General features: G+C 48.3%; 1 protein-coding gene across 2 annotated transcripts in view; it reads left to right on the forward strand.

Annotated features, from left to right (window-relative positions):
* Positions 1–6,707: 6,707 nt before the first annotated feature.
* SLC24A4 (solute carrier family 24 member 4) overlaps positions 6,708–14,049 on the forward strand; it is an 80,934-nt gene continuing 73,592 nt past the window's right edge. For both annotated transcript variants that reach the window (XM_044271990.1, XM_044271991.1), the window contains exon 1: positions 6,708–6,987. In XM_044271990.1, the coding sequence (XP_044127925.1) occupies positions 6,831–6,987 (157 nt within the window). In that variant the 5' untranslated portion in view covers positions 6,708–6,830. The remainder of the gene's footprint in view (positions 6,988–14,049) is intronic.

The raw sequence follows: 14,049 nt of genomic DNA on the forward strand, positions 1-14,049 counted from the left end.
GTGTCTCAGGAGACAGTATCGCACAGGATAGGCTTAGATACAGTATCTCAGGAGACAGTATCGCACAGGATTGGCTTAGATACAGTGTCTCAGGAGACAGTATCACACAGGATTGGCTTAGATACCGTGTCTCAGGAGACAGTATCGCACAGGATAGGCTTAGATACGGTATCTCAGGAGACAGTATCGCACAGGATTGGCTTAGATACAGTGTCTCAGGAGACAGTATCGCACAGGATTGGCTTAGAGACAGTGTCTCAGGAGACAGTATCACACAGGATTGGCTTAGATACCGTGTCTCAGGAGACAGTATCGCACAGGATAGGCTTATATACGGTATCTCAGGAGACAGTATCGCACAGGATTGGCTTAGATACAGTGTTCAGGAGACAGTATGGCACAGGATAGGCTTAGATACAGTGTCTCAGGAGACAGTATGGCACAGGATAGGCTTAGATACAGTGTCTCAGGAGACAGTATCGCACAGGATAGGCTTAGGTACAGCATCTTATTGTCATTACTTCTGACTATTCCAGTCTTGCCCCCCCTCATGTTGTGGTCGGGGGACTCTTCATCCCTCATTTTTAGGAGGCTGGCAGTCTCGCAGTCTTGCTCGCCGCTCTCTTCTCTTACCGCTGGGGATATTACGCTGTCACCTCTTGGTCTCCGGGAAACGTCGCTTTAAACAGTTCTACAATTTCTCTTCCTCCACAGGAACCAATAAAAGAAGGATCCAGATGTGTAAAGGCAGAGGAAGAGGGATAGAATGGACAGCGATGGGGGTAATACATACCCCCTTCAGCAGGAGTCAGACACCTACGGCACTACAACTCCCAGAATCCTCCTTTCACTTCTATGGGAGTCACAAGAGCTGCGGAATAAGTGTGCATGCTGAGAGTTGTAGTTTAGCAGCAGCAGCAGGTTGCTGATCCCTGCCCTACAGAGTGATTGCAGTCTATTGCTCCAGAGACATTTACCTCCATATGAACCTCCTGCATAGATCTCCAGGTAGAGAATCCATGGGGCTCCCCAGTCAGATTCTGGGGCCCCTAAAGTTGCAATAGTTACTCAGTTCTGCAGTGGCTTAAGGGGTTAACTCACACAGAGATTCAGAGACATAAACCTCTTACTATCCACAAGCAATGAGACGACCACTTAGAAGATTACTGGGGTCACTGGGGGTCTCCTCTCGCTGATCCAGATGCCGGTAAAATGCTGCGGCTTATGCTCCGAGCGGACGAGGGACGTAGAGGCGTGCAGCCCCAAGAAAGCAAAGCAATAGGGCCAGTCCCATGTAAATGAAGCTTGTGCAACTTTGTGATAGATTTGGAATTTCAGCTCCACATGATTTTCAAGATCTCTGCTTGCTTGCTGTCAGTGAATGGGAACATTCCCGTTTGCATTTTTTATTTTTTTATCCCGTCTCGTCTTGTCGTCCATGTTTTCGAGGCTCAGAATGTTTACCTTACACGTTCGGAGACGGCTGGAAACGCGTTCTCATGGAAACGACTGAGTGAAACCCACATAAACACAAACCTGTCGATAAACAGAAGACGTCGACACCGGGAGATTTTATTTTATTGTGTTTTTGTCATCAAGTAAAAACGGAAACACTTGTTATATCTGCATGAGAGCGCAACGCGAACCGCGGCCCCGGCGCTTCCGATGTGGTTTGAAGATGAAATGATTCAATTGTTGCATTATGGGAATCCAGATTTAGTGTGTACTATATATGGTAAGCCCTATTAAAGGGGTAGTAATATTAAAGGGGTCATCAATATCTGATCGGTGGGGGTCCGACTCCCGGCACCCCCGGCCGATCAGCTGTTTGAAGAGACCGCGGTGAGCGTGAGGTCGTCGGACACATGGCCTAGACGCCCCTTAGACCCATTCAAGTGAAAGGACCTGAGCTGCAATACCAGGAACAGCCATTATACAGTATATGGCGCTGTCCTTGATGTGCTGTACAGAGGCTGCAGCGCTCACCAGCGCACCGCGGCGTGGTCTCTTCAAAGAGCTGATCAGAGGAGGTGTCGGGAGTCGGACCCCCACCGATCAGATACTGAGGACCTATTCTAAGGATATAAAAATTCCGGACAACCCCTTTTAAAGGATTCATCATCGTTTCCAAAGTACTTACCCGTCCGTCGCTCGGGAACGGGACCTGAGCGGAAGAGCCCACAGCCAGTTTATGCGCAGTGGAGATGGCGGCGCTACAGACAGGTAAGTACTGAGGAAACGATTTTTCGTCGCAGGTAAAAAAAAAGCCCAGAGAACCCCTTTAATAGATAGCACTGACTCCACAAACCTGGTTATTTGTATTCCTCCTGGTTCACTGAATAGAATGCCAGAAATGCAGTGAAGACTGACACATAAAGCGTTAGGGGAGAAGTAACTGCCTATAACTATGGAGATGTATTCACCGTTCAGGGTTTATAGAAAGCTGGGTGACAACTCCTATGATTACAGGTATGGCAGTCTTTAGCGGTTGTCGCCCAGTTTTTCAGAACGTAACATTACCGGGGATTTTTTTCTTTTTATTCTAGGTTTAAGTGAATGGAGCGAAACGTTCTGTGTTGCTAATAATGGCGGTAATTGGGTGACGATATGGGGGATTTATAAATATCTGCAGATGATGAGGTGCACTGCGATGTTCTGCAGAACGCCACGCCGATCAATAATTATATTCGCAATTTATTAATACAGCTGACGGGGGTGGGAGAAGGAAAGCGTCTACGGAAACATATCTGTCGGGCAGAAGAAGAGAGAACAGAGCAATGATCTGCAGATCAGTGTGATGGTATATAGCGCTATGACTGTCAGGAGGCTGAAGGAGCAGCGCAACGATCTGCAGAACTCTAGATAAGTCAGTGGTGTAATGAGCTGCAGAATATATATCACTATGTATCTGCCTGGGTAAGTGGAGCAGAGCAATGGTCTGCAGAATATATCACTATGTATCTGGGTAAGGGCTCATGTGCCACCCGTGCAGATTGCGGTCCCCAGCGCACCGTGCTGCGCTGACAGATGCAGAACCATTCAACTTGAATGGGTCCGTGATCCATCCGCACAGCAAAAAAAAAAAATAGAGCATGTTCTATTCTTCTTTGTGGTGCGGACCGCTCCATGCCTCCGCACCATATCTTCCAGATTGCGGTGAATGGGTAAATGGGTCTGCCTCCGTGAAACGGTGCACACGTGGCACGGCCGGCACACGCTCGTGTGCATGAGTGAGCCCTAAGTGGAGCAGAGCAACGGTCTGTAGATCTCAGTGGTGTAATAGTCTGCACAAGTTACCTTTCTTGAGGCTAGAGAGGACAGAGCGACGTTCTGCAGATCTCTACAAAGGTCATTGGTGCAATGATCTGCAAAAAATATATCACTATGTATCTGCTAGGACAGGCATGCTCAACCTGCGGCCCTCCAGCTGTTGTAAAACTACAACTCCCACAGTGCCCTGCTGATAGCTGTAGGCTGTTCGGGCATACTGGGAGTTGTAGTTTTGCAACAGCTGGAGGGCCACAGGTTGAGCATGCCTGTGCTAGGAGGTAGATGGGACAGAGTAATGTTCTGCAAATTTTCTAGACAGGTCAGGCTATGTGGCTATGTCTGTGTCAGGAGATGGGGGAAGCGGTGCAATGATCTGCAGATGTCTAGAGAGGCCACTGGTATAGTTACCTGCAAAATGTATCACTATGTATCTGTCAGGAGGTAGGGGGGCAGAGCAATGTTCTGCATTTCTCTAGAGAGGTCAGTGGTGTAATGATCTGCAGATTATATGACCTTGTATGTGTTAGGAGATAGGGAGCAATGTTCTGCAGATCTCTAGAGAGGTCAGTGGTGTAATGATCTGCAGCATGTATCACCTTGTATGTCAGGAGGTAGAGAGGACAGAGCAGTGTTCTGCAGGTCTCTAGAGAGGTCAGTGGTGTAATGATCTGCAGAATGTATCACCTTGTATGTCAGGATGTAGAGAGGACGGAGCAGTGTTCTGCAGGTTTCTAGAGAGGTCAGTGGTGTAATGATCTGCAGGATGTATCACCTTGCATGTCAGGAGGTAGAGAGGACTGAGCAATGTTCTGCAGGTCTCTAGAGAGGTCAGTGGTGTAATGATCTGCAGGATGTATCACCTTGCATGTCAGGAGGTAGAGGTCAGTATCTGCGCTGTCATTATGTGACCCTCTCATGCAGACAGTCAGACCTCTATGCTCCAGGGAGCACATGATGCGGTGCTGGTTGGGTCAGAGTAGCAGAGACGAGTGACCACTGTGTGCACAGCCTGAGCCCTGGGAGGGTGAACAATCACCTTCTTATGCAGCATGTGAAGAGTTTCCACTAATTCCATCGTCTTGTGGAAATCACAAGGAGAGCATTAAAGACCCTTCAATGAACCAAGGATCAAGAGAAAGGCAGGAAGATTGTGCAAGACTCAGGAGCCCTCCGTGTGCCCCCCCTTACTGCCCGCAGGCGGGGTTCTGCACTGTCATACCAGTGTGACCCACTTATCCAGAACATGAAGCGGAAGGGCTGAAGCCCCAACCACTGAAAACACTCACTAAGGCCTCATGCACACGGCCGTGCCGTTTTTTGCGGTCCGCAATGCACAGGCCCCATCCGTGGGGCAGGCGCATGGGGATAGCAGACCCATTCACTTGAATGGGTCCGCAATCCTTCCGTTACGCAAAAAGATAGAGCAAGTTCTATCTTTTTGCGGTGCGGAAGCAAGGAACGGAACCCCAGAAATCGTTCCGTAGTGCTTCCGTAGTGTTCCGTTCGACACCGTTCCGCATCTCTGGATTTGCGGACCCATTTAAATAAATGGGTCCGCATCTGTGAGGGCGAATGGCCACGGAACGGTGCCCGTGTCTTGCGGATTCGTGTGAACGAGCCCTAATACGGATGACACACGAAGGGCAGAAAACGGATGTGCGGACCAAACACAGATCCTTCACGGACCATCTTGTCACAGATGTCATCATGGACACAGACGTGTGAATAAGCATGTTCTATTTTTTTGCAGTGCGGAGGCACGGACCGCTCCATGCCTCCGCACCATATCTTGGTCGACCTCCATAAAACGGTGCGCACGCGGCCAGTGCCCGTATATATTGCAGACCTGATGTTTGTGGGCCGCAATACGGGCACAACCGGCATGAGCCCTAAGTGGAGCAGAGCAATGGTCTGTAGATCTCTAGAAAAGTCAGTGGTGTAATAGTCTGCACAATTTAACTTTCTTGAGGCCAGAGAGGACAGAGCGATGTTCTGCAGATCTCTACGGGGGTCATTGGTCTAATGATCTGCAAACTATATCACTGTGTATCTGCTAGGAGGTAGGGATGCTCAACCTGCGGCCCTCCAGCTGTTGTAAAACTACAACTCCCCCCATGCCCTTCTGTAGGCTGAAAGCTGTAGGCTGTCTGGGAATGATGGGAGTTTTACTTTTGCAACAGCTGGAGGGCCGCAGGTTGAGCATGCCTGGGATAGAGCAATGTTCTGCGCATCTCTAGACCTGTCAGGATATGTGGCTAAAAAGGCCTCCTGCACACGAACGTGTGCTGCCCGTTGCCATATTGCGGACCTCATTTGCGGATTCGCAATACACGGGCGCCCTTCCGCGGGCACTCCGCATCATGGATGCGGACTCGTTCACTTCAATGGGTCCGCAAATCCGGAGATGCGGAATGGTGAGGGACTGAAGCACGGAACGGAACCCTACGGGAGCACTACGGAGTGCTTCCGTGGGGTTTCGTCCTGACCTTCCGTTCTGCAAAAAGATAGAACATGTCCTATCTTTTTGCGGAATGGGTGGATCACTGATACATTAAAGCTAATGGGTCCGCGATCCGCTGCAGCTGCCCTACGGACGGTGTTAGTGGATTGCACCACGTGCAGCGCGGCCACGGTGCGCACACTTTCGTGTGCAGGAGGCCTAAGTTTGTGTCAGGAGATGGGGGAAGTGGTGCAATAATCTGCAGATCTCTAGACCAGCCCTTGTGCAAGTAGGATGGGCGGATGGCGCCAGTGCTCCTGAAATGTCATCGTCACTAATCTATGTACTATAGAGGGGTTTAGACTTGGAGTCAACAATGTGTCCCATGACCATAGGGTCAACCCTAATGAGGTGGTCCCAGGAGCTGTACCAGACCCCCCCCCTCCCCCATTCATTATGCCCCATGATGGTACTGCTGCCCTCCTATGTGGTAGAGGGGCATCTCCATTACCATGGCCCTGGGTCTATACCCCCCAATGTCACCCTCCTAATCACAAAACTGTTGGGAAATTTTAATTTTTAACTACTAGAAGGTCCCTGCCAACCGCCCACCATCATCACAGGGGGAGGGGGGGATTGTTGCTGGCAAAGCATTTGCCCCATGCTGGGTGCCAAAGGTTTTGCATACTGGTCTATGGTAGCAAACTGAATCTTTTCCCTGGATGAAGGAAAGCCCAGCTACCACTCTACTCATGGGCCCCTAGGGGCCACCACACCTGGTCTAGTCTAAGGATAATGCACACCAATCATTATCTTTAGCCTTTAACCCTTTCCCCACTGCAGGTCAGGGCACCTCCTGTGGCATTGCTGTAGGGGGGGCTCTGCTCCATGTGACTGCAGAGTGGCAGGAGAAGTTTCCTCCAGTGATTGGCAGGGAGGGCGAGGAGGAGGAGGAGGAGGAGATCAGTGTGTGCGGGCAGGAGAGCAGTCTGTCCCCCTGTGCTGGGCTGCCATGCTGTGTGGGACCCTGCGCTGCACCTTGTGCCCAGCGTTACCCAGCGCCCAGCAGCCTTAGAGGGGTCTCGTCAGCGCTGTGCCCCCCGCACCCTGAGCCGGGGACATGACGGGCTGGGGAGGGTGGACATGCAGCCGGGCCGGGACCCAGCTCTTAAGAATGGGCAAGAGGAAGAGGAGGGAGAGGATGCTCCAGCAAGGAGCCTTCATCTGCTGCCTCCTGTGTGCGGTCTGGTGCCTGGCTGGCATTCTGCAAGGACCAGGTGAGTGTCTTATGTGGGGGTACAATGCAGCCCATCAACATGCACGGGGTCTCCCCAGTCCATGCATCTCCACCTGTGCCACTGCTGCTGGGAATCCCCGGAAACCGCTACATTGTATCAGTATAGTGCAGGGTGCTACATTGTATCAGTATAGTGCAGGGTGCTACATTGTATCAGTATAGCGCAGGGTGCTACATTGTATCAGTATAGTGCAGGGTGCTACATTGTATCAGTATAGTGCAGTGTGTTACATTGTATCAGTATAGCGCAGGGTGCTACATTGTATCAGTATAGCGCAGGGTGCTACATTGTATCAGTATAGCGCAGGGTGCTACATTGTATCAGTATAGTGTAGGGTGCTACATTGTATCAGTATAGTGCAGGGTGCTACATTGTATCAGTATAGTGCAGTGTGTTACATTGTATCAGTATAGTGCAGTGTGTTACATTGTATCAGTATAGTGCAGGGTGCTACATTGTATCAGTATAGTGCAGTGTGTTACATTGTATCAGTATAGTGCAGTGTGTTACATTGTATCAGTATAGTGCAGGGTGCTACATTGTATCAGTTTAGTGCAGTGTGTTACATTGTATCAGTATAGTGCAAGGGGGGCTACATTGTATCAGTATAGTGCAGTGTGTTACATTGTATCAGTATAGTGCAAGGGGGGCTACATTGTATCAGTATAGTGCAGTGTGTTACATTGTATCAGTATAGTGCAGTGTGTTACATTGTATCAGTATAGTGCAAGGGGGGCTACATTGTATCAGTATAGTGCAGTGTGTTACATTGTATCAGTATAGTGCAAGGGTGCTACATTGTATCAGTATAGTGCAGGGTGCTACATTGTATCAGTATAGTGCAGGGTGCTACATTGTATCAGTATAGTGCAGGGTGCTACATTGTATCAGTATAGTGCAGGGTGCTACATTGTATCAGTATAGTGCAGGGTGCTACATTGTATCAGTATAGTGCAGGGTGCTACATTGTATCAGTATAGTGCAGGGTGCTACATTGTATCAGTATAGCGCAGGGTGCTACATTGTATCAGTATAGCGCAGGGTGCTACATTGTATCAGTATAGCGCAGGGTGCTACATTGTATCAGTATAGTGCAGGGTGTTACATTGTATCAGTATAGTGCAGGGTGCTACATTGTATCAGTATAGTGCAGGGTGCTACATTGTATCAGTATAGTGCAGGGTGCTACATTGTATCAGTACAGTGCAGGGTGCTACATTGTATCAGTATAGTGCAGTGTGCTACATTGTATAAGTATAGTGCAGGGTGCTACATTGTATCAGGACTGTGCAGCATATTTTCTGGATACATTGTAACAATATAGTGCAGGATGTTACATTGTATCAGTATAGTGCAGGGTGTTTTCTGGATACATTGTATCAGAACTGTGCAGGGTGTTTTCTGGATACATTGTATCAGTATAGTGCAGGGTGTTTTCTGGATACATTGTATCAGGACTGTGCAGGGTGTTTTCTGGATACATTGTATCAGGACTGTGCAGGGTGTTTTCTGGATACATTGTATAAGTATAGTGCAGGGTGTTTTCTGGATACATTGTATCAGGACTGTGCAGGGTGTTTTCTGAATACATTGTATCAGGATTGTGCAGGGTGTTTTCTGGATACATTGTATAAGTATAGTGCAGGGTGTTTTCTGGATACATTGTATCAGGACTGTGCAGGGTGTTTTGTGGATACATTGTATCAGGACTGTGCAGGGTGTTACATTGTATCAGGATTGTGCAGGGTGTTTTGTGGATACATTGTATCAGAACTGTGCAGGGTGTTTTCTGAATACATTGTATCAGGATTGTGCAGGGTGTTACATTGTATCAGGATTGTGCAGGGTGTTTTCTGGATACATTGTATCAGAACTGTGCAGGGTGTTTTCTGAATACATTGTATCAGGATTGTGCAGGGTGTTTTCTGGATACATTGTATAAGTATAGTGCAGGGTGTTTTCTGGATACATTGTATCAGGACTGTGCAGGGTGTTACATTGTATTAGGACTGTGCAGGGTGTTTTGTGGATACATTGTATCAGGACTGTGCAGGGTGTTACATTGTATCAGGATTGTGCAGGGTGTTTTGTGGATACATTGTATCAGAACTGTGCAGGGTGTTTTCTGAATACATTGTATCAGGATTGTGCAGGGTGTTTTCTGGATACATTGTATCAGAACTGTGCAGGGTGTTTTCTGAATACATTGTATCAGGATTGTGCAGGGTGTTTTCTGGATACATTGTATCAGGATTGTGCAGGGTGTTTTCTGGATACATTGTATCAGAACTGTGCAGGGTGTTTTCTGGATACATTGTATCAGGATTGTGCAGGGTGTTTTCTGGATACATTGTATAAGTATAGTGCAGGGTGTTTTCTGGATACATTGTATCAGGACTGTGCAGGGTGTTACATTGTATCAGGACTGTGCAGGGTGTTTTGTGGATACATTGTATCAGGACTGTGCAGGGTGTTACATTGTATCAGGACTGTGCAGGGTGTTTTGCTTTTTGATGGATACAAAGTGTAAACACCGAGGATGAAGGTCGTACAGATCTGATCAGTATGAGATCTGGATCGCTGTGTTCTGCTCGGGATTTGCTCAGTAATGGGGACAACGTGTCCCGCGCTGGAGTCTAGTGACAGATGGTGGGAAAGGTGTAAGGTCTCAATACAACCTGATGCTACAGTAATCACAGACTATCACCCCCATCAGACACATACCTTATATTACAGTACAGACTACCACCCATCAGATACATACTTGATACTACAGTACACACAGACTATCACCCCCATCAGAAAAATACCTGATTCTACAGTACAGACTACCACCCTTATCAGATACATACCTGATATTGCAGTACACACAAACTACCACCCCATCAGACACATACCCAATACTACAGTACACAGACTACCACCCCTGTCATACGCCTAATCATTCATCCTCTGGATGTTCATTTTATTACAATTCATGTGATTGAACCTTTGTGTTGCCTCAAATATGAATTATTCCAACTGATTGGACAGATTTCCATTGATCAGTTATGATATCTGTGAATAGGTGAGATCTTGACACCGCTGATCTCCAGAAGGAACGGCTCTAGTGGGTGATCAGCTCAGAGATTTCTGATTTCTGCTTTTGTGGACCCGACACTACTATATGTCCCATTAGCAGAATGAGGTCTACGCTGGGGGTACGGGAGGATGGAGAAGGAAGTTAGGAGCGGAGTGAGTTAAATTTGGGAACTACCCTAAGTGGTCCAGAATCAGGCTCTCTTCATCTTCCCGGCAGAAGGGACCTAAAAGATACCAAGACGGAATGTGGGTGACACTAGTCACCGAGCTCCAGTCTTGTCACCCACCATCCACAGTCTCTGTTGCTAAGCAACACCCCCATTGTTAAAAATAAAATAAAACTTAAGGTGCATTTTATCATAAGACCTAAATCCTTGAGTCACCCTCTCCTGATAAATTCTGTTTCTGGAAAAGCTGAGTGATAGTTAGTATGGGAAAGCAGGTGGACAACCCCGTTGGGAGCTGTAGAGTCCGCCATATTAGGTTGTCATCCAGCTTTCCAAGAAGCAGAAGAAACTAAAAAAAAAGTCTGATGTTGACTTTATTATGATATTAATACAGGACGCTCCCGATACGGAAGCTGGAGGTTTGTTACATTGTTCCATCGTCCGCGGGGAGCGCAGGGATCATCTCCACAGATGAGATAAGACATCAGGGGTTGCCGTTTAATGGCTGCCGTTTGACCTTTGTGTTACGTAAAGAGATTGCCATCTGAGTAATGCTACGTTAAAGTCGCGGCCGGCCCTCCCACCGCACACAAGGCAGGATTAACCTTGAGGCTTTGTTTCAAAAATAAACTCAAAGAAGAATCAATTTGTAGCAACCAGCGGAGGCGGCCGCCATTTCTTCCAACTGCAGGGCGAGCGGCGTATTCGCTTACAGCGCAAAACGGAATTTAGCCTTTTTCAAGATCCCTTGGCTAAGGGCTCATGCACACGACCGTATGTATTTTGCAATCCGAAAAAACACGGGTCTGCAAAAAATACGGATGACACCTGTGTTGCATCCGTTTTTATTTTTTGCGGATGCGGATCCATTGTAACAATGCCTATCCTTGTCTGCAAAACGGACAATAATAGAACATGTTCTATCTCTTTTATGCATACGAAAGCTAAGTCATTTCCATTTTTTTTTGCGGACCTATTGAAGTGAATGGTTCCTCATACGGGCCGGAAAAAAAACGGAATGGACATGGAAAACAAATACGTTGGTGTGCATGAGCCCTAATGTGACATTATTTTGGAGACATTCGCATGCTCGTGGCTGTCCACGAGGGATGAGTGATGCGTGAGGGATCCATCCGTGTTTGATACATGGCTCCGTGGTTTCAGTCTGTGCGTCATCCGTGTTTCACGGACACTGGTAGGCTGAAAATTAGATTCCAGAGCATCTTTTAGCAACGATCAGTGAAAACTACGGACCAAATACGGATGGTGTACATGTTGTGTCAGCGGTTTTTTTCACGCTTCAGACAAAATAGGGCATGCTTCCGTGGTGTCACCGTGGTCTGTGGTGTGCGAAGACACATTAAGTCGTTTTGCATCCGATCCGCATGATATATATAGTTAAAAAGGAAAGTAAAAAGAACAAAAAAATTGAAATATTACATATACATGGATAATGCCCCGCAATACTCAGATTTGAAAGGGCTCATGCACACGGCCGTAGTTTCAGTCCACATCACATCTTCTTTTTAATGTGGATCCATTCATCAAAAATGAGGCCGTAAAAGATGTGGACAGCCAACCGTGTCCTATCCACATCCGTACTTCCGTTCCGTGGCCCTGCGAAAAATGGAGAAGATGTCCTTTTCTTGTTCGTTTTGCATTTGAAACCTACTGCGGGATCAGAAGGGAAAATGCGGGGTGCAAACGGTCGGCATGCGCGCTGTGTGGATCCGTAAAAACGGATACAGTTGTGCGCATGAGGCCTAAAGCCAGTGGATACGTGAGCAATTCATGGAGATCACGGACAGCACACGTCTGCATTTTACTGACGTGTGAAAGAGGCCGTAGTGATGCCACTGGCTGAAATATGGAAACTCAGCTTTCCCAAAGCAAATGTACCAAATGAGCAAGATATTTATCAACACAAAATTAGGAAGTTTTACCCCATTCTGGATGCCCATGTTGGAACAGTGATAGCAGACATGTTGGTCATCACCCAGCTTTCCCAAATGCAGATAAATAAGAAAAAGGCTAAATGGAATGCCAAGGCTTTCTGTGTTCCTCAGCAGTGTCTTGGTATACCTGGGAAAGCTGAGTGACAACTTACCTGCCATGGCAACCCCTTCGGGAGTTGTCACCCAGCTTTCCCGGACCTGCCATGACAACCCCTTCGGGAGTTGTCACCTAGCTTTCCCGGACCTGCCATGACAACCCCTTTGGGAGTTGTCACCTAGCTTTCCCAGACCTGCCATGACAACCCTTTCGGGAGTTGTCACCTAGCTTTACCGGACCTGCCATGGCAACCCCTTCGGGAGTTGTCACCCAGCTTTCCCGGACCTGCCATGGCAACCCCTTCGGGAGTTGTCACCCAGCTTTCCCGGACCTGCCATGACAACCCCTTCGGGAGTTGTTACCTAGCTTTCCCGGACCTGCCATGACAACCCCTTTGGGAGTTGTCACCTAGCTTTCCCAGACCTGCCATGACAACCCTTTCGGGAGTTGTCACCTAGCTTTACCGGACCTGCCATGACAACCCTTTCGGGAGTTGTCACCTAGCTTTCCCAGACCTGCCATGACAACCCCTTCGGGAGTTGTCACCCAGCTTTCCCAGACCTGCCATGACAACCCCTTCGGGAGTTGTCACCCAGCTTTCCCGGACCTGCCATGACAACCCCTTCGGGAGTTGTCACCCAGCTTTCCCGGACCTGCCATGACAACCCCTTCGGGAGTTGTCACCCAGCTTTCCCGGACCTGCCATGACAACCCCTTCGGGAGTTGTCACCCAGCTTTCCCGGACCTGCCATGACAACCCCTTCGGGAGTTGTCACCTAGCTTTCCCGGACCTGCCATGACAACCCCTTCGGGAGTTGTCACCCAGCTTTCCCGGACCTGCCATGACAACCCCTTCGGGAGTTGTCACCCAGCTACCTAATGATTTAGCAATATGGGACGTATCACTGCACAGCAAGAGATATTCGCCGTTCTGGAGTCTGGGAAAGCTGGGTGACAAACATGTGGGGGTGGTTATGGCCATATTATTATCACCCAGCTTTCCCAGAATCTGATAGAAGTGAGACATGGCTGAATAACCCGATGATGAAGCGTCTCTGCTCCTGGAGCTGCTGCGGCTCTTCGCTTTCTTCACGTCCCTTAGAGATATTTCTTAATCAGGAACCATGTGTTCATTTCTCTTAATTAAAATCTGCAAATGTCATGTGACTCAGCGCTGTGTGTTAGGAGGAGGCTGAGTGACATGTTTCGGGGTCTTTTGATGCGCTGCGGTGGCGAAGGGCAGGGTCACATGACTCCTCGTCCTGTTTACCTAGCTGATGAGGTTGCTACAATGTATCAGCGTAGACAATCCTCTGTGAGCTGAGACCATCAGGAAAGTTTGTTACAATGTATCAGTGCAGATGAAATGTATCGGCCTGTAAAGCTCACAGTATTGAGGCTCCGTTCACATCTGCGACACGCCGTTGTTGCGTTCATGGAAACGCCAGATCCGTTGCATGATGGACACAAATGGCGTCTGACGGACCCCATTGACTATAATAGGGTCCGTCGGGTTTCTGTCATGGGGCCCAGCAGTACACCAGACAAAGGGGGTCATTTATTAATATCGGTATTTTAGACGCCGGGATTAATAACGGCATGCGCTGGCGGTATGAAGAGGTGCCGGCCTCTACAAAACTTCGATGCATCCACTGCCAGTCTAACGGACTTAAAGGGGTTGTCCGGGTTCAGAGCGTCCCTTTCCCGTCCACGTCACACCCCTTTTTAGACCTGACGTGAG

Source organism: Bufo gargarizans, chromosome 11, assembly GCF_014858855.1.
Source record: "Bufo gargarizans isolate SCDJY-AF-19 chromosome 11, ASM1485885v1, whole genome shotgun sequence".
Taxonomy (NCBI): domain Eukaryota; kingdom Metazoa; phylum Chordata; class Amphibia; order Anura; family Bufonidae; genus Bufo; species Bufo gargarizans.